Source organism: Paramisgurnus dabryanus, chromosome 6, assembly GCF_030506205.2.
Source record: "Paramisgurnus dabryanus chromosome 6, PD_genome_1.1, whole genome shotgun sequence".
Classification (NCBI taxonomy): Eukaryota; Metazoa; Chordata; class Actinopteri; order Cypriniformes; family Cobitidae; genus Paramisgurnus; species Paramisgurnus dabryanus.
The window spans coordinates 1,852,326-1,880,217 of record NC_133342.1 but is presented as its reverse complement, the minus strand read 5'-3'; the positions used below and the strand labels follow the sequence as shown (position 1 = coordinate 1,880,217).

The window sequence follows — 27,892 nt, the reverse complement described above, 5'->3', positions numbered from 1 at the left end:
TGTTGGTTTTTTTAAACTATTTTGCCATTTAAAAATGCAATCCTACAAGGTAAGAAAATATGCACGGACAGTACAACATGCGTACAACAGCGCATGCGCAAGAAAATATTGAGACAGGACACTCCACTACGAAAATTACACAAAGGAGATAGACAGCATTTGCAGACATACTATCGTTTTCTCTTATTTTATTTTTACTTCTTCCAAGAACAGAAGCTTTGGAGCATTTTTGTCACCATAATGTTTGATTCAAGTTTTTTGTTTTCTTGATGTTTGTTCTAAACATTATTTGCAATGGTGGATCGGCTACTTTTCTTCACTTAATCCTAAAAAATTTTATGTACTTTAAATGTCCCAAATCAGTCCAGTTAGAGTAATAATTTGAATAAGAAATCATTTGTATTGCATATGTGTTGAACACAGCCATCTGCGCATAGCCGCGGTGATTATACTTTGAAAGCTCAGTGGATGCGTGCGCGCGAGCCAAACGCAGACGCGGAAAAAATGTATACCCGGCCCTTAACTCGCCTTCATGTAGCATGCCTCAGTTTGTCGCGTACTTGCACTTGTCGCGTACTTGATGTAGGGACGATAGAACGATATTTCCAAAAAAGTGGATCGTGGAGATATTTTAATCGTTCACGAACAAATATAATCGAAGTCGACACAATCGATGTCGTCGACGCAAAAAATATTTCTGCCCAAAATATGCACGTCGATTCGTCAGACTTTTTTACTGTTATTAAACTGCACAGTATGCGCTGCAAACGTTGCAAAACGATTTTATTGAATGCTACCTCTGACTAAGAATGCATTACTTTGCACTTGTTTAGTCTTTTTTATTTTGGAATTTTAAGAGCAATAAACATATATTGCAATGTTAAGAAATTCATGTTTGTTTTCATTCAGTTATGTAAATCAACATGTATAAATTGCCATTATTTAATTAATGGGCAGATAATCGAATTGAAATAAAACTGGACTGGAAAAATGAATCGTTAAATGAATCGATGTATCGGAAAAATAATTGCTAGATTAATCCTTTAAAAAATAGTCGTGTATCCATGTTTTTAAACCTTCGTAAATAGTAAATACCCCAGTAAATAGTATGCTATACTCTAGTAATTATATTATACCATATTACTATAATACACCTACAGTTTACTATAGTATTTTTATGTGGGTAGATTCCTTCCTAATGGTCTCTGAACCCCACCATGCAAACGCCCCTCACAGTTGTGATCTGCCACGTGATACAGCGGTTAAGGAGACATCTCTCTAGGCTCTGGAGCAGAGCTAATGTCTTTGCAGGAGTTGGTATGTGTGTGAAAGAAACCTGTTGGTGAGAATACTCTAATTGGCTCTCTGTATTTCCTGTAACACCGACACACAGCCTGTTAGCAACACCTCACACACACATCTCACTTCTGCTCAGTACTGTGTGAAACATTACACTGCAACTATCCACTCGACTGTATGTGTTTGTGTATGGGAAAGTACACAAAGTACACGTACACACAGATAACACGACACGTTTCGGTCCAGTGCCTTTTACTAAACCTACATAAACAACCTTGTTAAGAGACACAGGCTACGGAGGTCTTCCACCAAGCCATGTGATAAATTTTTCAACTCACAACTCATATTTATACTGTGTCATGATTATAAGTTACGACGTTTGAACGTAAAATACTAATGACTCATTCATCTGAATGACACTTCTCTGCAACAGCCATTAACAACACAGACAGTGAGATAATATTTCTAAGCTACTGTCTCATGAAGGCACAGGCGCACAGAGAGCTCACAGCACGACAAACCGTGAGCATCTACAACACGACCAATTAAATCTGAACATGTAGCTGTGTGAGAAGGGGGACAGATTTAATGTTACGCTGGAGTCGCTGCCTCGCTCTGAAATATGAAATCGTCTCACACCAGTAAAAACTGTCTCCAACCCAACATGGGCTTCATGAAAAGTGTTGCCAGCTGAAAAATGTCCTTCAGTAAATGGGCGAACTGCAGTGTGAAAAATGAACTCAGTGCAAAAACGTTTACATGTCTATATGGCTCGCACGCTACATTCCAAGTCTGGAAATTATACATCTTAGTCACACTTCCACATATGCAGCCATAGTTTCGTATTTTTAATGTAAAGTTTATTTTATTAAGTTTCAACCAATCAGCATGAATAGCTCATCCCATGACTTCGTGCTCATTTTTTGAATCATCCCTCCTACACCCCATCGCCTCACTCTTAGCTGGTATATCTATTCCAGATAAAGGAAAACACCACCATTTTTTAATATTTTACTATGTTTTACTATGTTACTCAAACTCAGGGAGAGGAGGAGTGATGATTTTACTGTGCCAGAGGTTGAAGTGCTGCAAACTAAGTGCTATTCCGCCATACAATATAGTTCTCATTTTTATCCCCTTAAAAAATCGCCACGTTTCATTTTGTGCCACCATACTAAAGGCTGTTCACATTATAACGATAATGATAACTATAAATAATATAGCTTTGAAAATCATTTTATATTAAAGACAAAAGCGAAGTTCACACCACAACTATAACGATAAAGATTGAACGATATAGTTGGGATTACTTTGAGCGATTTCCCCCCCCCCCAACTGATGAACGATAAACCATTCAGAGCCAATCAAATCTATTTAAACTTCAAAAAATAGCAGTGGAGCTCATTGCTGAGGTCTATAACGTAAAATTACTTTAGTTATCCAGCGCTGATGTAGTTGCTGTGAAATTCAATACGTAATGTTTTCCTCCCACACTGACCATGCCAAAAGGTAAGATATTACATTACATAAACTATTAGATTCACTGTTTACAGTTACGCGAAACACAGTGCGTTGAATACATCTGCTGGTTTAACTGCTTTGTAAATGCACCAGATATTTACATATTCAGTGACTCTTTTGCAACAATTGCAGAAGTTTTTATTACAAGAAATATCCAATATTAGTTAATGCCATTAATAGTGTAAGTGCTTTGCGCGAGTGAATTAGAATAAAGTTATCGTTATGGTGTGAATGCTAATATATTTAGCGTTATAGTTAATGTTACAATGTGAACGGCCCTTTACTCATGTAACTACTCATGTAACAGTCTTTAAATAGGGAAACATGGAAATTTTAAATTCATCCCTGTTTGGATCCTAAGGAATGAATGGGGCTATGCTAAATGCTAACACATTCACGACACTCTGTACAAAGATGAAGTGCACGCATAGAAAAAAGATAGGGATGTATTCATTAGTCTAAGTTGAGGTAAGAACATGGTAAAATAATGAAAAACAGCGGTGTTTTCCTTTAAGGAGGGAAAATGACTGTGGGTTCGTACAGACAACATGCCAAAAATGCTTTATCATCATATTTGATTACATTTTAATGCAAACTCATAAGGTACATTTTTTAAATTGAGTTTTTTTTATCTGAAAAGTTGAATAAACAAGTTTTCCATTGATGTATGGTTTTTGTTAGGATATGACAATTTTGGCCTACTATTTGAAAGTCTGGAATCTGAGAGTGAAAAAAAATCTAAATATTGAGAGAATCGCAAATTAAGTCCTTAGCAACACATATTAATAATAATAATAATAAAAAATATTTTTTTATATATTTACGGTAAGAAATTTACAAAATATCTTCATGAAACATGATCTTTACTTAACATCCTAGTCATCTCTCTCTCTCTCTCCATCCATCTATCTCTATATATCTTTATCAATATATCGGGTCAATTACAATATTTTAGACATTTAATTTATTGTACAATTTGAAAGGTAAAATTAACATCCTTTGACATTATTGAAAATGTATTTTACTTGTGTCTCTGTTTTTGTTTTGTGAGTGTTGAGTGTTACTGTTTTGTGATAGAATGTATTTTCTTTAAAAATGCAAAAATAAAAATTGTGAAAAGCACTATAGAAATAAAACTAAATTGTACTACTGAGACAAAAAATAAAGAAAAGCATAATGGAAGCACTATGATGGCAAGCAGCCAATTAACAATTTTTCATTTTTGGGTGGGGTGAATTATCCCTTCAACTAATTATATCGCTATCCCTTGTTGTCTCCCAGATACTCACGCAAGCCCCCCTGCCTTATTTGGAGTTAGCGCCTCTACCAAGATCAGATCTACTAACAAATAACTCTATTCTCAATGAAAAATACAGTGAGAAAAATAATGGGTGGAGGGTTGAGTTCTCAACAGAAGAACAATGTTCTGTCAGAAAAGTAGGTCATCTTGTTAAAGGGTCAGAGAGAGGGCATCTACTCGATTCAGCTCAACTCGAAACTTACTTCAATACACGCACACACACACACGGCAAATGAGATACTACCTCCGTTTTACACGCCGCTGAAACACAGGAGAATAAGGTACAGATGGGTAAACATCAATCAACAGATTGCAGCTTTGTACTGTACTATAAAGACAAAAAAGCTCAAACCCTGCTGGAGCCATGGTGCAATGGGAAAGACTTTGACGGATTAAGCTGTGGGGCTTACGTGGGTGCTGCAGGTTTTAACCTGACCTGCAACATGCTCCTGTCCCATCTTATCCCCATCTAATTCGAGGAATAGTTCACCTAAAAAAAATTAGGTGAACTCTTTGATCATTTTTGAGCGTGATGCTAATGGTCTAATCGGATTCAATGAATTATGCTAAGCTATGCTAAAAGTGGTACCGTCATTGAGATCGGCTGAATGGATTCCAAAACGGCAAAAATCATGTGTTTAACTCTAGGGGAGCATGAAAATGATCCGATTTTCAAAAAAGTGGAGTGTCCCTTTAATTTCAAAACTCGCATTTGCATTGAAAATGGCACAGAATTTCTAATTTCCTGTTCAACATTGCAAAGCATCTCTCGTAGCCACATCATTTAGCAAATGCTTTCTAATAAGAGCTTGTACAATACACTAATTCCCAAAAGCAATTAAGGGCACAATGGTGATTGTGCAGAACTAGGATCTCAGTAACTTTTGGTTTTTGGGTCACCCTGACTTGGTTTTGAACTTTCAACCTTTGTTTGATGTCACTTCTCCGGAGCTTCAGTGGGCACTAAGCATACAAAAGATATTAAACCATACATCAAAACGCACTAAACACACAGCGAAATGTCTCGGTGGAATATTCAGCTTTGAGCAGATGGTTATTGTCTACTAATGTCTGTGCCTTATTATTTTACAGCTTTTCTCGTCTGCATGTGTGGCCCCCATAATTAATAATTAAAAGAGAAGACAGATTAACTTGTTTACAGAAAATACTGGATTTAGTGTAGTTACAGTATAAAGTGTCTGTTTGAGTGAATGAGAAAAAAGTACTTTTCCATGGCACTTTCACATAAACACAGGTTATGATGGAAGATATCTGACTTGTGTATATACACAAATACACATAAGCACAGAGTTTCCCATGGGAGAACCACTGAACTTAAATCTTATTCAAGTAAAAGGGGAATTATTAAAGGGGACATTTGACTTTTTTAAAATGTCAAATAAATCTTTGGTGTCTCCAGAGTACGTATGTGAAGTTTTAGCTCAAAATACCCTATAGATAATTTATTACAGCATGTTAAAATTGCCACTTTGTAGGTGTGAGTAAAAATGTGCCGTTTTGGGTGTGTCCTTTAAAATGCAAATGAGCTGACTCTGCACTAAATGGCAGTGCAGTGGTTGGATAGTGCAGATTAAGGGGCGGTATTGTCCCCTTCTGACATCACAGGGGAGCCAAATTTCAATGACCAATTTTTTGACATGCTTGCAGAGAATGGTTTACCAAAACTAAGTTATTGAGTTGTTCTTTTTCACAATTTCTAGGTTGATAGAAGCACTGGGGAACCAATTATAGCACTTAAACATGGAAAAAGTCAGATTTTCATGATATGTCCCCTTTAACTGTTGTAACTTTAATAAATCTATATTTAATTTTTACAGTAAAGACTATGCAGTATTATTTTACATTAGATTACTTAATTCAATTTCCTTACCTAAAAATTTCAGACCAATCTAAAAATCATATAAAGCACTGTTTATTTTATTCAATTTAATTTAAGGGTAATTTTTTTTCATGTACATGCCAATATTTATGTCTTGTTTTTTAACATATACGCGAGTGTATGCGCGCGTACGCGCACTGTCAAACGCACAGCTTTGCAAAGCATAGTTTATTTGACTCGTACATGTACGTAGACGTTCGAAGCATTTGCATCGAGACAACATGCAACGCATCTCCTGAGCTACATGTGCGACCTACACTTACAATGTATGTGGGGTTTCAAAAATCTGTTAGTGCGCGTACAGTACGCTCGCACTCTTCTGATGACAAAAATTTAGTCACATGCACTGAACGCAGACCCTCGCATACACACAGAAATGGATCACACTTAGGCCTTAAAGGAATAGTTCACCCAAAAATGTTTATATATATTTAGTCAGAGAGCTTGTTGATCCTTTATCGAAAATCTATGTACGGTATACTGTCCATGCCCAAAAAGGTAATAAAAACATCATCAAAGTAATCCATGTGACATCAGTGGGCCAGTTAAGATGTGTAAAAGCATCAAAAATACATTTTGGTCCAAAACTAAAAAAATTACAACTTTATTCAGCATTGTCTTCTCTTCCGCATCTGTTGTGAAGCGCATGCGCGAGACTAAAGTCATGTGACTGCAGTGACGCGGATGACGTGTTATCCTCAGACATGTTTGCAAAGTTTTTTTTTAACTTACAGCGTGCATCTCCCCTCAGACTGTGAACGAAGCCCGGGCGCACCAAAAAAAACAGCTGGGGCGCACCAGATAACACGTCAGCCATGTCGTACGTCATCCGCATCACTGCAGTCATGTGACTTTAGTCTCGCTCATGCGCTTCATAACAGACGCGGAAGAGAAGACAATGCTGAATAAAGTCGTAATTTTTGTTATTTTTGGAACAAAATGTATTTTCGATGCTTTAACACATTCTAACTGACTGCTTTGATGATGTTTTATTACCTTTCTGGACATGGACAGTATACCGTGCATAGATTTTCAATGAAGGGCCAACAAGCTCTCGGACTAAATATAAAACATCTTAAACTGTGTGAAGATGAACGGAGATCTTACGAGTTTGGAACGACATGAGGGTGAGTCATTAATGACATTATTTTCATTTTTGGGTGAACTATCCCTTTAAGATTCAGGCCCATTAATCATCATTAAGAGCATATATAAGGCAGTCTTCATGCCTCCGCGCACAGCTGCATTTCTTCCAACATCGCTCCTCCTTCACTGCTCCCTCTCATTCTTTTTCTGCGCAGTTCTGTTGCAGGGGGGTTGAACTTGGGGCTCGAACCCCGGCCTAGGGTTCATTCTCTCTAAAGCTTCAGAGCTTGGGTTCAGCCCACCCTTCAAGGACTGCAACCGGCAGATTATAGAAATCGAATGAATTAATGCAATAAAATAACAGCCCTAATAAAAACTAGAATTTGGGCGAAACCTTAAGACTTTTGCATATAAAGGAATTAGTTGTTAAACTTAATGTCAGTGTGGTCACAAAACAAACAATTATCAAATGTGATTTGGTGTCAAATGGCATTAACCTTTAACATTTTTGCTGACCATCTGACATTTATTCAGCTTAGCAGAAATGAAACTTATAAATTGAATAAATTGAGTGAATACATTTCTTTTTGTTCTTTCGTCTTACAGGATCAAAAGACATACAATATAGTGTATGAGTCATGCCTCTTTTCTATGACACTTTAATGGTGCTTTACGGTGTGCCTGTATAGCTCCATGCCCTTTTACTTTCATTATGGAAAAGGGCTTTTGTGTTTCACAAAAAGAAAGATGGTCATACAATCTCAACTACACAAGAATGAGTAAATGTTAATTTCTGGATGAACTATTCCTTTAGTAAACGTTCACTGACCGGTAAAAATGAGAGAGAAAGCGAGAGAGAATAACTAAGAAAAATCACTGTAATTGCCTAGTAAATAAATCAACCTGAAAAGGGTAATGTTGTTCTGCATTGTGCTGAATGTCTTCTGATCCATTCATTATTAGAAGATCTAACTTGCTCCGCGTGAGAGATGCTAAACCATTAGCGCTGTGGGGCTTCAGCGCTGTCGGCTGACTGTTCGGTTTTTAAACATCAGACCGCAACCAAACACAAACTCTCAGCGGCTGTGACCACAGACCTCCAGCTACTGCAAACACACAGACCCTCAGCAGATCTTTTCAAAACAAACCATGTGTTCAGTCTCAGGGTCTAAAATATCAAAAACTCCCATATGAATGTTAGTATAGCGCAAACCATGGAAAAATCCTATTTTCTTTGCTCTTTTTTTACAAGAGCTTAATATAAGCAGATAGACTAACTCATCGCCCATTCACAACAGCTATTTTTGGAGAAAAACCTCTGTCCAATTAAACGCTCCAATGTCACTGGGGCAGGACCCTTTCAAAATGTACACCTTTGTAAATAAAGTGTGCATATATTAGTACCTCAAAGGCATGTATTGGTACTTCAAAATACATATTAGTACCTCAAAGGTTCCTAAAGTTAGATCATTTAGTACTGTGGCAGTGACAGTTATGTACCTACATTTCTACGACATTGGCATTAGTTTCCATTGCAGCTTGGCGCAAAACTTTAGCGTTATTTTCTAAATGTCGACAAAAAACAATTGCGATAAGTCATTCCAAACATCACGTCGACTGATGTTGGTTTACTAATATTACATTCACCGCACTAGGCATTGTTTTTAAACAAAGGAGACGTAAGAATATTAGCCAAACATTAATGCCAAGGAAAACCTTTTATACTTAGGAGTGGCAACATATAAGTGTTTCTTGGAAGTAAAAGTACATTATTGTAAGTCAGATGTAAGAGATATAGAAGCGTTATCCAAACATTAGTTATACAAAGTCTGTTATACTTGGGAGCAGACATGTGTATTGAGGTGTTTCTGTTAGGTTTTATTACATACAGCGTCATCTTCAAATAATGATTATATGACTTACTTAAATCAGGTGACTTGGAAATGTTTCCATTGCCGTTTTGTGAAATAGGCCTATTAATAACTAAAACTATTTTGCGATATATGGGATATGTTGCGAAATTTTCAATTTGAAGGGTAATGGAAACGCAACTAGTGTAGAGATGCGCAAAACGACTAAAATAGTTTCACTCCATTTTTGTAGCATTTAAAAGTATAGTTCACAGAAAAACATTAATTCTGTTTGAAATGTGTTTGAAATGTGCACTGTAAAAAGTAAAAGTTGGATGAACTTAAATTTAGATTTTAGTGGCATCTAGCAGTGAGATTGTGAATTGCAACAAATGGCTCAGTCCACCGTTCATCAAAATGCATAGAGAAACTACGGTAGCCGCCACAGGACAAACATGTTGTCTAGGTCAAAATACTGAACTAGTGACAAAACGCGCTCTGTAGAGAATTTTGTCCATTTGGGGCTACTGTAAAAACATGGCATCACAAAATGGCGACTTTCATGTAGGGGACCCGCGGTGTATGTAGATAAAAACGGCTCATTTTAAGGTAATAAGCACATAACAGTTCATTGCAAGGTCTTACATCCATGATAATATAGTTATGTATATTAGATTGCATTTTTCTCAATAGATACTTCTAAAAGTTACACACTGCACCTTTAACAAATTACTTCAATTGGTAACACTTAAGGGGGGGGGGGGGGGTCAAAGGTATTTCATGCATTCTGACTTATTAACACGGTTTAAGAGTTGGTTTCCTCATGCTAAACAAATGCAAAGTCTTAAAAAAGCTGTTCGACGTGTTACCGAGTATTTCTGCGCCGAATGCACTTCGCCAGGGTTCGTACAAGTTTTGAAAAGTTTTTTCAAATATGGGTTCAGCTGATGTTTCAGGGGTAGGCTATACGTATCACTTAGTTTTACGGGCACTTCCCCCGGAAAACCACGCCTACACGTCAATCAGCGGAAGAGCGAGAACCGAGGACGCTAAGTTACAGGCATCACTTCACGCGACAGCTTTGTTTTTATATCAAGACTCAAGAACGGCATGAAAGAAGAAGTGTGTTTTTGGATGTAAGGAGAAGAAAGCCAGCATTATGGAAACAATGGATATAGTTTGTTTATCTGGGGTAGAAGCGGAGTTTTGCACGTGTGTTTTGCAACCGGGTCATGAGTTGCATGTGGTAAGTAGGGATGCAGCGATTAACTGGTTTCACTATTAACCGTGCTTTAAAATAACCGTAAAGCCTCCGCTACACCATGTGTTTTTGTTTCACGCACACACACACAAACCAGATCCACGAACCACCAAGAGGCGCGTGCGGCGTGCTCGTTAGCTCCGCGTTCAAAAGAATATGTGCGCGTGACACGTCTCTTGGTTGTTCGTGCATCTGGTGTGTGTGTGTGTGTGTGTGTGTGTGCCTGCACGGGTGCGTGAAAGAGCCACACTCCAAACGGTTTGTGCAGCATTAACTCTTTCCCCGCCATTGACGAGATATCTCGTCAATTAAGAGAAAACGCTTCCCCGCCAATGACGAGATATTCCGTCTTTCCGCAATACCGCTATTATCCACCAGGTGGCGCCCTTCCGCAACTTTTTAAAACCGGAAGTATTGCCCTATGGCAAGCTGTTGCATGTCCGTGTCTGTTTTAAAGATCGCTCTGGATAAGATCTCTATGAAAAGTCAGTCACAAAAAATTGAATTATTTTTGCTTTTTGCTCAAAATATGGTGTTTTTGCAAAAACCTACCCATATTCAAAAGCTGATTGCAAAAGAACCACTAAAGGTAGGATGAAACGGTTTTTTTTTGTTTGAAAGCAGAGGGTCTGTTCTTTCATTTGGTGTATTGTATGTTTATTTATTTAAAGAAGAACATTTTCTGGAAGGCATTAAACTTTGGTGAAAATCATGAAAAACGCTGGCGGGCAACTTTTTTTAAAAACGCTGGCGGTGAAAGAGTTAAACACCTCCTCCTCGCGGATCAAACCTGGTATAGACTATAACCATACTATCAAAATCTATAATCGTTGCATCCCTAGTGGTTAATAAGACTTCTTATGTTGGAAATAGGCACGTAAGTGCATATTATATAAACGACACGAACATGTAGTGAATCATAAGTTATCCAGTGTTGTATAAAGTGTTGACTCATGACTCGCTCCCCCCGCAGCTAGTAACTCCTCCTTCCCAATTTTTTGTACGTTATGGGAAAGAATCTGTAAAGCTGATCTGTCTTTTATATATCTGATAAAACAAAAGACTCTTCGGAGATATAAAGGATGTAATTCTACTCTATAGGTACTCCAGATTAACATCAGATACGCAAAAACAGCTTGAGTTACGGGAGCTTTAAAAAAAAATTGTTTTGTTAACTTAAAAGTTTCACTTAAATTGAGAAAATGTAAGGTGAAATTTTTTGGTAACATCTTAAAAAATTAAGCTTTTTAAACTTAGAATTGTCAGTAAGAAAAATTTTGTTAAAAAATACATGTTTAGATGTTACCAATTAAAATAATTTCTTATATTAATCCAACTTTCACTTTTTACAGTATGAGTTACTGTACATACAATGCTTGCTAAAGACCAACAAGCAGTTTACTGACTAGTAGTCGATAACTGACTAGTAGTCCTTTGTAACTGAAGTAAATCCATCATTCAACTTGCCAGTCTACAGGTTTCCATCCCTTACAGCGGCACATCTAAACTCATTTATTACTCATTTCACTCTTTTTACTCATTTATTTCTTTAATAAGCATTAGTGTCAGACTCCCTTTATCCCTCTGTAAGCCGCGAGTTCGTTTCTGACACTTTGGATTTTCCTAATCCCTACATTTTTTCCACACAGCGTGCCAGGGAATGCTGATAATGAGCTTAAACTTCTTTATGTGTGTGTGTGTTCTCAGCGTGAGTGTTTTGGGATTAGTCAGATGTTTACCCTCTGTGTGTGTTTGGTGGATTTAATTGGCCTCTGCATCGCTCCTTTTTTCAAATTCCCTACGGAGCGCATAGTCAACTCAGCACGAGCACACATACATACACACATACAAAGTTCGGACTAAACTCATTCAGCAGCTCGCTCACTTCTGTGCAAGAATGTTTATTATACACTCGGATCAGATACCCGGCCAGCGGCCTCATGGTAAACAGCTCTGATGTGAACAGGAAGTGCTTGGATATTTTTACCCATGACACCAAGAAGGGAGACTGAACTGAGCCAAACGATAGCGATTCACTAAAGGAATTATGCAAATCATGAATGGCGCACACACAGCCAAAAAATCTGCATTCAATGCAATTCATGTGGCGCATCTCACCGTCTTGCAGGCCTAATCTTGAGGAGCGCTCACGCTGAACACAGTTACTGTGGCTTCATTTACATACGGCACAGTGCTATACCGCAGACAGGCCTGATTCAACTGGGTTATGGCTGGTTACTGATAAAACAGACTGTTTGTGCTGAAATACAGGGTCTAACCAATCCAATAGTCAATTTAATAAAACCGAAGAGTATAAAATCCTAGTAAAATTCTGCAGCTTGGGCAACAGTAGCAGGATTGAAAATATATGAGAGATTGAGTTTAATTCATTTAAATGGTCTGTATTAGACAAGCGCACATAGAGAAAAATACATGTCTTAATATGATCCTTCCATTTACAATAAAATCCTCTCAGCAATGCAAACGGATCACAAAAACACACAGATTACCAAATGGAAGATCACACACACATTTTCTTCCAAAGCCACGTTGTTATTGTGCACAGACAGCAGATATTATACATTTTCCAAAGGGTTTTCATCTGTAAATCGCTCTTAATTCAGTGCCAACATGAGCTAAATTGATTCAATGCTCTTAAAGAGCACCTATTGTCCAATTCACGTTTTTACATTTCCTTTGGTGTGTAAGTGTGTATTAGTGCATGTTAACGATATGCAAAAGGTACAAATCCCAAATTAAACGATGACGCGAAGTTATCGTCTCCAACGTTCATTTCTTTTCTTGGACTACAACAAACACACGGATTGTAGGCAACAGTTTACTTCCTGGGATTGGTGATGTAGACAAGACCGACATTATCGTAATTCCTCCCGCATTGGACTCACAGCCTATAAGTTAACTCCTGTTAGCATTGCATTGTCAGCAAATCTTTCAAACATGGTAAGAAGCATCACATTTCCGGCTGACGTCAGAGGTATTCAGACCAATCACAACATAAAGATTAGCTGGCCAATCAGGGAAACAACGCTTTTCAAATCTGTGCGTTTCAGGAATAGAGTGAAATGTGGAGCTACAAAAATGTACGGTATGTGGAAAATGTGTTTTTTAACCATAAACCACGCAAACACATTGTACTATACTAAATACACACAATAACATTGTTTTAAGCAAAGAAAAAGGTGCTCTTTAGGCAGGGTCAGACAGAATTTTTTCCTTTTTCTTTAGAAAACTTGTGGGAAAATCTGCAAAGTGGTTTTAAAATGTTTGAAAAAGATCCAAGACGATTTAAGCAGAAAATATTACAAAATAAATATAAATAACTACATTTTTTAAGGCTTACAATAAAAAAATCTAATTAGTCTCTGAATACCCCAAACCAAATGAGTACTCTGAATTAAACTGAACCAACATGAACAAATTAATGTGCAAGTCAAGACCATAAAATATTTTGTATATAGAATTACATTTATTGTTTATAAAGATATAGTATAGCAAAAAAGCTTGTGTGAATACATGCTCATGATAAATTTAATATGTATCAAGACCAGTGTTGGGGAAGTTACTTTAAAAAAGTAGTGTTTGCTCGTTACTCGTTACTTTTTTAAAAAGTAATCCATTACTTTACTTAGTTACCGCCTTTGGAAAGTAACTTTTTACGTTACACGTTACTTTTACGTTACTTTTATGTTGCCTGTATTTTGAAAATATTTTGGAAACACACACAAACACACGAACACATACACACAATACCCTGTTACTCAGGCATTTGATCTTGACATTGTTAAAATCTTGTCTTTTTTTACATGTTTTAACACTGTACATTTAACTTAAAATATTTAATTGTGTACAAGAAAACAGCTCTTATTAATGAATTATTAGTAGCATGTTGTAGTGTCTCGGGAGATTGTGCTCATTGTTAAATAGCTTTGTGGCTATACTGCACTGGAGCGGCAGTTTAAAATATAAACCCAGAATTCAGCGAACGTCAAGAACAAGAAAAAAACATTAAGGCCAAGACGTGGGATTTAAATTACGTTACACGGACCATGTATAAATTTCAATGTTTCTGGACAGAAATACCAACTTTGTCTGGTATTAATAAGCTGCACATTGGAGTGCTGGCTGCTCCCCGCGGTGCTGAAGACGCGTGATGGCACATATACACAGATATCTACGTGCAATCTATTGGAAAGTGGAGGAGTCATTAGTTGGGTTAGTAAAATAACGAAATTACAGCTTTTGTAAAGAGATATATTTTTTTAAGTTTAAAAGTGCAGAACTCTTCTCAAGGGGAAGAAAGCTATACTTTTCCCCTTACGTGCAACCTATTGGAAAGCCCAGATGAGTTAGTTGGGTTAGTAAAATAATGAAATTATAGATTTAAGTACAAAATAGTATTTATATAAAGAGAAATATTGAAATAAAAAGTGCAGAACTCTTCTTAAGTGGAAGTAATAAAGTAAAATAACGAATAATAATTATATAATAACGAATGTTTCCAATAGGTTGCACGTAAATATCTGTGCTGCCACCAGTACTCCGTCCGAGCGCGTCTTCAGCACCGCGGCCAGCACTCCAATGCGCAGCTTATTAATACCAAACAAAGTGAACAAGTTGGTATTTCTGTGCAGAAACATTGAAATTTAAACATGGTCTGTGTAACATTATGTAAATTCCGCGTCTCTGTCTGATTGTTGTTTCAGTTTTCTTGTTCTTGACGTTCGCTGAATTCTGGGTTTATATTTTAAACTGCCGCTTCAGTGCAGTATAGCCACAGAGCTATTTAACAAGCACGATCTTCCGAGATACTATGCTAAGATACAATTAATACAAAATGAAATTCACTTCAAACGGAGTGGGTAGACATGATTTTGACCACTTTATTAAGTTTGTTTTCGTAGAAACCTTTCTCTAAAGTGAATTTCGTTTTGTATTAATTGTATCTTAATTTCAATCAATGTTTTATCAACCAATTGCTTGAATTTAATAAATAAGAAATAAATAAAAGAAAACGATTTAGTTTTATATTTATGTTTAAAAAAAATTATTTTATTTAAACATAAATATGAAGCTGAATCGTTTTCTTTAATTTATTTCTTATTTATTAAAATCAGGCAATTGGTTGATAAAACATTGATTAAAATTAAGATGCCTCCATCCCTCAAAAGTTAGCATCAGCTGCTTCTTGCTTGCCATGATTTCTTTGCAGACTGATACGAGCCTCTGTCATGTGTGTGGACCTTGTGACTATTGCGCAAACGCGCAGATGGCAGTGTCGCTGTCAAATCTAACCAAAAGTAACGTTGCGCTGAATTGGAAAATGAACTACGTTACGTTACCAAATTTTCAGTAGTAACGCGTTACACTACTTTTTTCTCAAAAAAGTAGTTACGTTACTGTAACGCGTTACTTTGTAACGCGTTACACACAACACTGATCAAGACATTTAAATAATTTTTACAACAACATTTTTATATTTTTAATTAAAAATAAGAGCATTTGGCATACAGATTTGAAATGATCATGTCGCATCACATAGTCCACAGTAAGTTTTATTTAATTTCAAATATCAAATGTTTCATGCTCTCTCATTAAAAACAAACACCACATGCTGCTACTTGCACACCCTGCGCATACTTAGGGTATTTTTGCTTGTTAAAGGATTAGTCCATTTTGTAAAAAAAAATCCAGATAATTTACTCACCACCATTTCATCCAAAATGTTGATGTCTTTCTTTGTCCAGTCGAAAAGAAATTATGTTTTTTGAGGAAACCATTCAAGGATTTTCTAATTTTAATGGACTTTAATGGACACTAACACTTAATTTTTTTTTTTACGAGTTTCAAAGGACTCTAAATGGTCTCAAACTAGGCACATGGGTCTTATCTAGGGAACGATTGTCATTTTTAACAAGAAAAATAAAAAATATGCACTTTTAAACCACAACTTCTCGTCTATCTCCAGCTATGTGACGAGCCAGCGCGACCTCACGTAATTGCGTATTGACGTAGAAAGGTCACGTGTTACATATATGAAACGCACCTTTGCGGACCATTTAAAACAAAAAACTGACACAAAGACATTAATTAGTATCATTCGACAAACAACAACGTCGGAACGGTCCTCTTTCTCCACACTTGTAAACACTGGGTCGTAGTTTCGCATACATTATCCGTGACCTTTTGACGTGAAAACGTATTGCGTAAGGTCGCGCTGGCACATCACAGGACTGGAGATAGACGAGAAGTTTTGGTTTAAAAGTGCTTTTTTTTTTTTGTTGCCAAATATGACAATCGTTTCACTAGATAAGACCCCTATGCCTCGTTTGGGATCATTTAGAGTCCTTTGAAACTCCGTTGAAAAAAATCTCTTAAGTGTTGGGTTAAGTGTTAAGTGTTGGTGTCCATTAACTCTTTCACCGCCAGGGTTTTTAAAAAAAGTTGCCAGCCAGCGCCAGCGTTTTTCAAGATTTTCACCAAAGTTTAATGCCTTCCAGAAAATGTTCTTCTTTAAATATATAAACATATGAAAGAACAGACCCTCTGCTTTCAAACAAAAAAAACCGTTTCATCCTACCTTTAGTGGTTTTTTTGCAATCAGCTTTTGAATATGGATAGGTTTTTGCAAAAACACCATATTTTGAGCAAAAAGCAGAGATAATTCAATTTTTGTGACGGACTTTTCATAGAGATCCCTTTCAGAGCGATCTTTAAAACAGACACGGACATGCAGCAGCTTGCCATAGGGCAATACTTCCGGTTTTAAAAAGTTGCGGTGGATAATGGCGGTATTGCGGAAAGATGGAAAATCTCGTCATTGGCGGGGAAGCGTTTTCTCTTAATTGACGAGATATCTCGTCAATGGCAGGAAGAGTTAAAGTCCATTAAAATGAGAAAAATCCTGGAATCCTGTTTTCCTCAAAAAACATAATTATTTCTCGACTGAACAAAGAAAGACATCAACATTTTGGATGACATGGTGGTGAGTAAATTATCTGGATTTTTTTTAAGAAAATGGACTAATCCTTTAATAACGTGCACTACAATCCGTGGAATTCTGCTGTTTTCCATAGAAATTTGCAGGTGCGGATATGACTTACATTTCTTTTACATAAAAATTATATTATTTTAGCCTGAAAAATAACGTGTGGCCAATGCGAATCGGATGTCTAATAAATGAACACATGCCTGAGTAAAATGTAGAATGAGTTGTTACAGCTCTGCAAACTTTATTCAAACATTATTCTGTCACCTCCTAGATTAATTCATCAAGACCAGCATGTTTTAAAAAATGAAGCAGAGTTGATTTTTCCACGCTGGAACGGTCTCAACTGGTTGGAATTGCTCGGAACGGTTCCAGATTATGCACACGTTCTGGCAAAAGTATCCTGTCAGTGGAAAAGAGTAGCCTTATACCCAAGACTTTTCACCCCTCCTCATCATAATACTACCATTACGCCCTAGATGGACGTTTAATGGTTCTGTTTGTGTATGAGCCCTTCATCAGGCTTTAATATGTATCTGCTGACTATACAAATATATTTCTCATTTACTTAAAAGCACAAAGCTAAGGGACTTAAACCACACTGCAACTAAGCTGACAGCCTAGAACGTTCCGATTCCAGGTCAGATGAGCTGTGTGTGTGTGTCCTGCTAAAACACTGATGTTGTTACAATGAAAATGTACAAATGTTTTTGTTGGCTTTACCGTAACCTCTTTCACAACTGTTTTGGTTCGAGTGTACAGAAACCAATGTCTCTCGAGTGCGAAAACTCTGGAACGAAACTAAGATTTTGCGCAATGTTTTTTAATACACACAGGGTAAAGGAAGCTAACGGCAGGACTCTGTTTTATGTTGCTTGTACGTAGTCAAAATATGATTCCTGTGGTTATATGTATTTTGCTACACTTATGAAAGCCACATGTCCTACAAAAGCAGGAAAACCACTATGAACTCACTTGTGCAGGTCCTCGCTAATACAAAAATGTTGATAAATACATTCTACATATTAAAATTTAAAGGTGCCAAAGAATGTATTGAAAAATGTATGTTAAATTGTTCTCTGATATCTAGATAGAATGTATGTGGGTTTATAAAGTGCAAAAAAATTATTACCTTATTTGAAATGGTCAGGAATAATAATGTTGAGCTTTGCTCTGATTGGCTGTTTCTCAGAGCAGCTCTTTAAGTAGCTCTGTGTGTATGTAAACAGACCTCATGTTTGAGTCTGTATCAGACAAACATACGGAATTTGAGGAATAATAATTTTTTTTGGAGATATATGTTAATGGATGTTTCGGAGTTGTGTTTTTTTTCAATATGGATCTGCAAAACGTAACTTTAACGTCAATTGTAGAACTTCAGCCTAAATGTTAGCATATAGCATTAACTAGCATATAACGCTAACTCAGCAGTCACAACTTTGTTTTTAGCATTGTTACAACATTGTACTTAATTAAATGTGTAATCCCGACTGTAACGTATCAGTTGGTGTTGAGATTGGCTTGTTTTCCAACGGTCTTTTGCATGAACAAGGATTTACATAAGAAGGAGGAAACAAATGCGTTTGAGGCTTACAATATGTCTTACCATGTACCAACTCTTATTATTAATCTATGCCGAGGTAAATACAGTTTTCTATTCTACGGCACCTTCAAAAACACTTATTTATAATGTGCAAAACAACCGAATCTGATAAACAATAAGTGCTATCTTCCTGCTCTCCATACTTCACTGCACAATCCCACCTGAAATTTCACGCTTGGTAGACATTCAATCTCTCAAGCTCTCTAGTGAGGATAAATAAGGATGAAAAACATTTCCGTAAAGAAACATTGTTCAAGCAGCAGGATTTGCTCCTTAGACAAAATTGATAGGCAGTTTATGTTAGCCTGCCGTCACTGCTGTATGACTTCCTGTTGATGTCATGACATCACCATGACACAGGGCAACATAACAGCTTCAATCAGTAATCCAATCACACCTAAACATGTCAGGTGTCTAAAAGGTCTTTTTTGGGCCGTCATGTCAACCACATACTTTAAAATATATGAGTTTAACTAATTTGGTGTGACAGCTAAGGAAGTGATCCTAAACTAAAGCCGATACGCCGAAAACAGGAAACTTATATACATGCTACTATAAATAGCCTGTACTTAACTAGTGCACGTTTTAAGCTTTACATAGGCCTCTACACTAAAACCCATATAGGCTACACAGCCCCCCACCCACACAATGTGCCCCCGTTAGGATCCACTTCCCTATCCCATTTCTGTGAGGATTATTCCCACAGTTCCATTCTCTGCGGAATGACACCCACTTCCTGTTCCCTGAGGGTTCTTACAGGAAGTGCCCTTCCTGTCTCATTCTCTGCCTGTGTTTGTTTTAGTCTCAAGAAAACATGCAAGCCTCACACAACCCAAACAAAACATTCTCACAATTTGGGTTTTATGAAATTTGTTGAGAATGCTTTCAACACTTTCCACAGATTTGAATGCCTCAGACAGTGGGCAGAAGTCCAAATAGAGTCTACATCTCAAAATAAAATCTTGACATCATCTTACCCATAATAAAACTCCATGGATATTTGTCAGGCGATTAATTGTAGGATAATTAAATGTTTAGAGAAATATTTATAAAAACATTATCCTAATCATTAAAATAAATGTGTTAATAAATATTGATAAATATTCTTGACATTATTTACTAAATGTACAAGTTACTACTATTTTAAGTTTTGCCTTGTGATAAGTTGACATGTTTTAATTTGTTAAGTAAAAGTAACAAAAATATATGTTGATTTGATATTATTTTTACAGTGTATGAACAACAGCAACAACAACTTGAACTAACCAACTTTTTTAAACTATACTGTTTAGTTTTTACTTTACTGGATAAAACGTTTCAATACACATAACTTACATAATAAAGTCCCATCAGGATTTCATGTTTTTTTTAAATGACTGATTTGTTGTGGTAATTTCCAGAATTATGCTAAGAAATGTGCATTTATTTTCAAATTGGAATACCATAAAATATTACAAGAAAAAAATCGCAAGTAATTAAATAATCAAGTAAACTGTTAGTAATAAAATAGGAACAAGGAAACAAATGAAAATGGGTATAATAATAATACAACATCAAGATAGAAAGGTTGCTGTCATTTTAAGACCTACAGTAAAGGACGGATCCAATAACCCCATGTCTAAAACAGCTTTTTCTAAAAACTGTTTGTTCACTTTAGACCTCACCGTGTTTACATTAAAGGGCCGATCTCTGGGTCTGGCGGTACCACTTTTAGCTTAGCTTAGCATAAGCCATTGAATCTGATTAGTCCATTAGCATCGCGCAAAAAAATAACCAAAGAGTTTCGATATTTTTCCTATTTAAAACTTGACTCTTCTGTAGTTACATCGTGTACTAAGATCGATGGAAATTAAAAGTTGTGATTTTCTAGGCAGATGTGGCTATGTACTATACTCTCATTCTGGCGTAATAATTAATGACTTTGCTGCCGTAACATGGCTGCAGCAGGCGTAGTGATATTACGCACTTCCCGAAAATAGTCCCCTTGGTTATTTTAATTTTAATTTAATGAGAGTATAGTCCTAACCATATCTGCCTAGAAAACTTTTAATTTTCTGTTGGTCTTAGTACACGATGTAACTACAGAAGAGTCAAGTTTTAAATAGGAAAAATATTAAAACTCTTTGGTTATTTTTTAGCGTGATGCTAATGGTCTAATCTGATTCAATGGATTGTGCTAAGCTATGCTAAAAGTGCTAGTGCCAGACCCAGAGATCATATTTTCAAAAAAGTGGAATGTCCTTTTAATACATAAATACATTTTGACATAATTACGTATATATGTGACAAAGTCTCAAATGAGAACACAGCTCGTCCTCACATGCTGACGGTCAACATTTGCACATGTTTGTTCCCGCTGAGATGATAGTGGACAGAAAGCATTCTTTGATGTTCTAAAGAACATTCTTTATATTACGAAAATAATGCATTACAACTTAAAAAATGTACAATTAAAGTAAGGATCATGTGGTTAAGCATAAATTTGTACTCAAAAGATTTGGATTGAATGTTCATTGTGGGCTCAAGGGTTGCTACAGTAACAGTGTGCTGCGTGCCAGAAAGAGAGAGAGAAAGAGAGAGAGAGAGAGAGAGAGAGGGACTGCTCATGTGTGTTAGCAAAATGACAGATTATTAGATAATTTCATTTATTTTATGTAAGACGTTTATATATTTTTGTCAGTTTTGTAATGAAATGGCAAATTATGCAAGATCGCAAAAAATGCAAGTTGATTTTGTGCTGCGCTCCGCGATCACGAAAAAGAGGAAGTGTTTGGGTTAGAGGAACTGATAGTATGTATTTTGAAGAAGCAAATCTGGAAAAATGCATTAAAAGCATATATTACAGATCATGAATGCGTTTCTAAGTAAGGTAATATCGAAAGAGAGACATGAGCCATGCCATCAATTAAGAGCATCTTTCAACTCTGCGATAACCTATGCTTCAACTAAAAAGTGAAACCAATGTATAAATAGACTGATGAATTATTAAATTCACCAAGACAACTATGACGCTCTTATGCAATCCAGGGAGGATCTGGGTCTACCTGAGGGTATAAAAAATGTGCCTCCCATCTTAATAAATTATTCACTCAGATGCAAAACAACCTTGCTCATTTCAGTCCAGACTCCCTGATCTGTTTAAAAAAGCTGAACTGCATGCATGCTCCCTGATGGCACCTTAAAAAGGAGCTATTAAATACACAAACACCTTATTCATTCAAGACAACATGGTTGAATATCGCCTAATACCTGTCTGCCGCCGAGGAGTGCCCATTTTGGGTGCTCTGTTTGAGTGCAAAGGGTGAGTCTGGGGGCGTGTGAATCCGGTAGTACCCGCCATGTTCTAGCGAGCCGATGCCGGCGTACGGGGGATCCTCGGTGGGGAGTGATGTCATCGTGGAGCTGCTGAAATCCTGGATCTCAGCATAGTCCCGCTCTCTGGCCTGACGCTGACGGATCTCTCGCGTTTTCGCCTGAATCCTACATAAAAATTAAAAATACAACGAAAAGCGGACGGCACAGGATGAATGAAACACCTCAGAATGAACAAATCTTTATATAGTTTATTGTAGAATGTATTAAGGGCCCAAATTATTAATGTAACATTATTGTTTATGTTGTGGTGTCTATATAACAGGACCTAATAGTGCTTTTCAAACACTGTTACAATAATTCAAGAAAAGATTTGATGTGAATGTGCCATAGAGAGAGATTAAGATATTGAGAGCGAATGAGCTTTCTCAGCAGGATCTCGCAGGACAGAAGGGAAAATGGAGGGGGTTCACGTGACATTTTTAATAAAACAACATGAACGCACACCTGCAGGCAAACACACGTGGTGAACAGCCAAAGCAGGACAAACACTATATAAATCAAAATATGCAATTATCATAACATTACAATAATGCACACAATGACAGACAAAAAACACAAACATCAAGGCTCAAACAATCAGTGAGGAAAAAGGTTTGAGGAAGTGGGCACGGTTCTGTACGAGGGCAGGTAGGGTGTTAGGAAATGCCTCTGATTAGAGACTGATGATGAGAGAGATTAGCTCTGACTGCGTGTGTGTGTTTATACCTCTCTTGTTCTTGTCTCATCTGGCGTGTCTCCTCCTCGGATGCATGAGTTTCCTCAGCCTTCCACTTTCCACCATCCACACCATCTTTGCGGTACTTTCCGAACCTTAAACACACACAAACATGTTAGAAAAAGTTTAATAGTTATTAGGATCAGACATGATCTGCACTTCTGCACATCGATCAAGGGTTGTTCTGATTCCGATACCAGTATCGGAAATGTGGCCGATACCACACACAAAAAAAAGCATCGGAATTGGCAAGTACTTGAACTAGGGATGCACAGATATGATTTTTTGTGGGAGAGGATAGCGATAATAAACACTTCTATACAATACTATAGACCAGGGGTTTTCAAACTTTTTGTGTGTGTGGACCACTATTTGTAATCAAGTATTTTCGCGGACCACCTCATACTTATTATAAAATATGTCTACACAAAGTCCTGAATTAATCTGCACATCTAAATAGTCTTACTAGCACTAAAACTATAACTGGTCATCACATCAGTACAACAGGTTTCTTAACCTTATATCATAATTATAGTGTTGGGAAAGTTCACTTTCTACATGAACTAGTTTAGTTCACAGTTCACAAATTATTAAATGAACTACTTCAGTTCATAGTTCATATTTGAAAATGTTAAACTAGGTCACAGTTCCAAAAATGAACTAATTTATAGTTATTTTTTCCCATATTATTTTTTTTAAATGATTGCCATTATAGCCCATATAGAACCACCACAGACAGCAATTATTTGATCAGTTTTAACGCTGAAGCTAAATGCGTCAGATTTCATCTTCATGTCCAACTTTAAATCCTTATCCAACCAGGGTTTACATTAAGCATTGACTGTCTTTTAATTTTTGTATTTGCTTACACATACTTTGAAAGGCTAGCTGGGTGGGGGTCGCACCCCGGGCGAGAAGCGCTGCGAGGCATTGCGTGTATGACAACTCGCAGGTACTGCACACGTGCACGTTAAATAGCGTGAGCTTAGTCAAAGTCTATTTCAAGATCCGGAATATGCGTTAGCACCCTATGTTAATCGTTAACGATTTAGGACAAATATGATGTTATTTAATGTTAAACTATTTGAGTTGCGCGGCAGGAATTTCAGCAGCGTCTGTGTTGTTGTGATGACGCATGCAGCGTGACTCGTGAACACAGAGTGGTGGCGGTGTTGCCAGATTGGTTGTTTTTTCCCGTACACATTAAGGCCTGTTTACAGTGTGTTTTAGTCGGGTTTTCACCTGGAAGAATATACAAATCTGGCACCCTATTGAACGACGTTAAACTGAGAGAGCGTGCCGTTCACAGGCACCAGAATGAATGAGTTCACAGTAACGTTTATTAGGCAGCAGTACACGTTCGCCCAAAATATGAACGAGTTTGTATATTAAAATATACATATTCTTATTTTGCCTTTTCACGGACCACCTGCAGTACCCTCACGGACCACTAGTGGTCCGCGGACCACAGTTTGGGAATGGCCGCTATAGACGGTGTCAGCATTAACAACAAAAACAAGCGGCTTTAGTGGTTTAAATGATGACAGAATATTCATTTTTGGGTGAATCCCTTTAACAGAAATACAGCAGAAATGTTTAAAATTCACCCTTATGTTTACATCTTATAATGCATTCATTCATGCTTTCTTGATACATAGTTACACATCGTTTTCTTTCATGGACTATGGACCGCCTGAAATAGCTTTGGCCACCCCCTGGCCTGAAATCACTGATACATCCTTTAAAGTATATAATTAAGAATGTTTTAGGCATTTAGTTGAGATACATTATGGTTTTTATTAATCAAGCAACAGAAACTAATCATTAGATTAATCGTCCAATTAGTCGTTAGATTAGACCTGACTATAAGACACAGCACCAGCCAAGTTATGAAAAAAAAAACGCGGTTTATAGTCCGAAAAATACAGTACATCAAAATCGGCCATTTTTCCCCCCCGGTGCATCCCTAACTTGAACCCATGAACCAATCCAATACCATTTTCTTAAACCAGACCTAGGCTGCGTCCGAATCGCATACTGTGACAGTAGGTACTGAATTAGATGAAGTTAAAACATTAGGTACTATATTAGTATGAATATGGATAGTATGAATGAATTCGGATGTACTACATCCTCCATGTTGATACATCACATGACATAGGTCATAATAACAAGTAAGTAGTTAACTGGAATGACATTAAACAAGCGCAATTTAACCAACAAGGAACAGCGGTTTAACACATGTATTTGCATTTGAATAGAGCTGCGTTAGCGCATTCTGGCATTTTTTATAAAAACAAAAACAAAACAACACAATACAATAGCATACATTTCTGAATGTGACTCGATGACAAAACACAATTGAACTGTTTAAAGTGATCAAATGACCCAAACCAAATCGTAACACCAGGTGTAAATGGTGTTCAAGGGTTGTTTTAAAGCTGATGGGGTGTGACCTCCCCACATCCTGGTTGAATTCAAAGCTCTGATTTTAGACTAAACACAAATTAAATCGCTCTTTAAACTGTACGCCCCAACTGAAACTGACCTTAAGCTCTTAATCCATCTATTCAAATTCATTTAGCAAACTAATCACCGTTTTGCAATTGAGAAGAAATGTCTCAGCAAATCTTTGCTTTATCAAGCGTATAAATTCATTAATATCCAGCAGTTTGAGTGTGTGCGTGCGTATGAATCCTAAAAGGTGTTTCTATGCGTTTGTGGGCCTCATATTCAGAAGAGCTCATTAATATGTAGCAGGTATCTTTGGCTCATCGAGGCAGTTGACAGACATTAAAATATCGCCTTGCTCCGGAGGCCATCTAAAATATTCCACGTATTCAAAATATTTTTCTATTGCTGACAGATTCAAAAATTCACAATGAGCTATCTTGCTGTTTTTCATTTCAATACTTCTCATATTCCTCTCACACTTTACAGAAACTTTTGTGCTGAAATGAAACCCCTTGCGTCTTTCGGGTTACTGTATTCCATCCAAAACACAGAAACATTACAGAGCACATAATATTAATTTTTAATGTTATTCCATATTTCACTATTAAAAAAAAAAGAGTTAACCCAAAACAGTAAAAAATCCTTGTTACACTTAATTTTTAACGTTTAAACGACTTGACTTAAATGAGGCATTTCAACTTTCTTGAGTAGTGCACTGTAAAAAGTTGAAAAAATATACCTAAATTGTACTCATCCTCATGCCATCCCATATATAACTATATACAAGACTACCTTTTATCAAATGAACTACTTATGTCATAAAAACCAAAATTATTATTTTTTATTAAATGTCATCATCTTTTTATATGGAAGACAAAATGGCGAAGCTCCAAAAAATATACCCATCCATCGTTAAAGCAATCCAAAATGAATTTCAACTTTCTTGAGTAGTGCACTGTAAAAAGTTGGATCAACTTAAAAATATACCTAAATTGGTAACACCAAAAAAAAGAGTTTTTTCAATTAAAATTTTTAACCTAAAGTAACTTTCGGGTGTTAACAATTAAAGTATTTTTTTTAAGTTGATCCAACTTGTTACAGTGTAAGGAGTTGGAATAAATTTAAATGATATATGAAAATTATATTATAAAAAATACTATATTATTAATTATAAAAATAAATAAAAATTATAAATATAAAAACTTTATTTTTATAGCAACTAAATAGCCAAATTGAAAATAAATTATTAATTCAAGTTAAACTTAAGTGCAAAAAGGAATTTTTACAGTGAATATGAAAATTATCTCAAAATGTACTCATCCTCATGCCATCCCATATAAATATTACTATATATAAGACTACCTTTTAACAAATGAACTACGTATGTCATAAAAACCAAAATTATTACTATTTTTATTAAAATGTCATCATCTTTTTATATGGAAGACAAAATGGCGAAGCTCCAAAAAATATACCCATCCATCGTTAAAGAAATGCAAAATGAATTTCAACTTTCTTGAGTAGTGCACTGTAAAAAGTTGGATCAACTTAAAAAATATACCTAAATTGGTAACACCAAAAAAAATTAGTTTCTTCAATTGAAATTTTTTACCTATAGTAACTTTCGGGTGTTAACAATTAAAGGTGCTCTAAGCGAATTGAAGCGTTTTAGACCATAAAACATTTTTTGTTACATACCGGAAACATCTCCTCACTATCTGCTTGCTGCCTGTCCGCTGATCAAACTGTAAAAAAACGCGATCTCTGCAGACAGCCCAGGCTTCACAAACGGCAATATCAACAAATGGCCAAACCTAGCTCACAAAACAAAACAAAGTATTCCAGCCAATAAACGACAAGAAGGATTTGGGGGTGGGGGTTGGGCGCGTTCATGAAAGCACGGAAGGGAGGGGGAGGAGTTAGCTACGCTCCGTCTGTTTGAAAACAGATTCAAACGTCAACAATAACTAACGTCTCGCAGATTCGCTTAGAGAGCCTTTAAAGTAATTTTTTAAGTTGAACCAACTTTTTACTTTTTAAGGAGTTGGTATAAATTTAAATGATATATGAAAATGATATTATAAAAAATACTATACTATTAATTATAAAAAAGAAATAAAAATTACAACTTTATTTTTATAGCAACTGAACAGCCAAATTGAAAACAAATTATTAATTCAAGTTGAACTTAAGTGCAACAAGGAATTTTTACAGTGAATATGAAAATTATCTCAAAATGTACTCATCCTCATGCCATCCCATATAAATATTACTATATATAAGACTACCTTTCATCAAATGAACTACTTATGTCATAAAAAAACATTTTTTTATTAAAATGTCATCATCTTTTTATATGGAAGACAAAATGGCGAAGCTCCAAAAAATATACCCATCCATCGTTAAAGCAATCCAAAATGAATTTCAACTTTCTTGAGTAGTGCACTGTAAAAAGTTGGATCAACTTAAAAAATATACCTAAATTATTAACACACAAAAAAATAGTTTTTTCAATTAAAATT

General features: G+C 36.3%; 1 protein-coding gene across 3 annotated transcripts in view; it reads right to left on the bottom strand.

The window, feature by feature from the left end:
• LOC135748028 (partitioning defective 3 homolog) overlaps positions 1 to 27,892 on the bottom strand; it is a 147,059-nt gene that overhangs the window by 26,992 nt on the left and 92,175 nt on the right. For 2 of the 3 annotated variants that reach the window (XM_065266101.2, XM_065266106.2), the window contains 2 exons: positions 22,907 to 23,011; positions 22,076 to 22,306 (listed from right to left, as the gene is read on the bottom strand). In XM_065266101.2, the coding sequence (XP_065122173.1) occupies positions 22,076 to 22,306; positions 22,907 to 23,011 (336 nt within the window). The remainder of the gene's footprint in view (positions 1 to 22,075; positions 22,307 to 22,906; positions 23,012 to 27,892) is intronic. The other variant, XM_065266116.2, reaches the window with a different exon arrangement.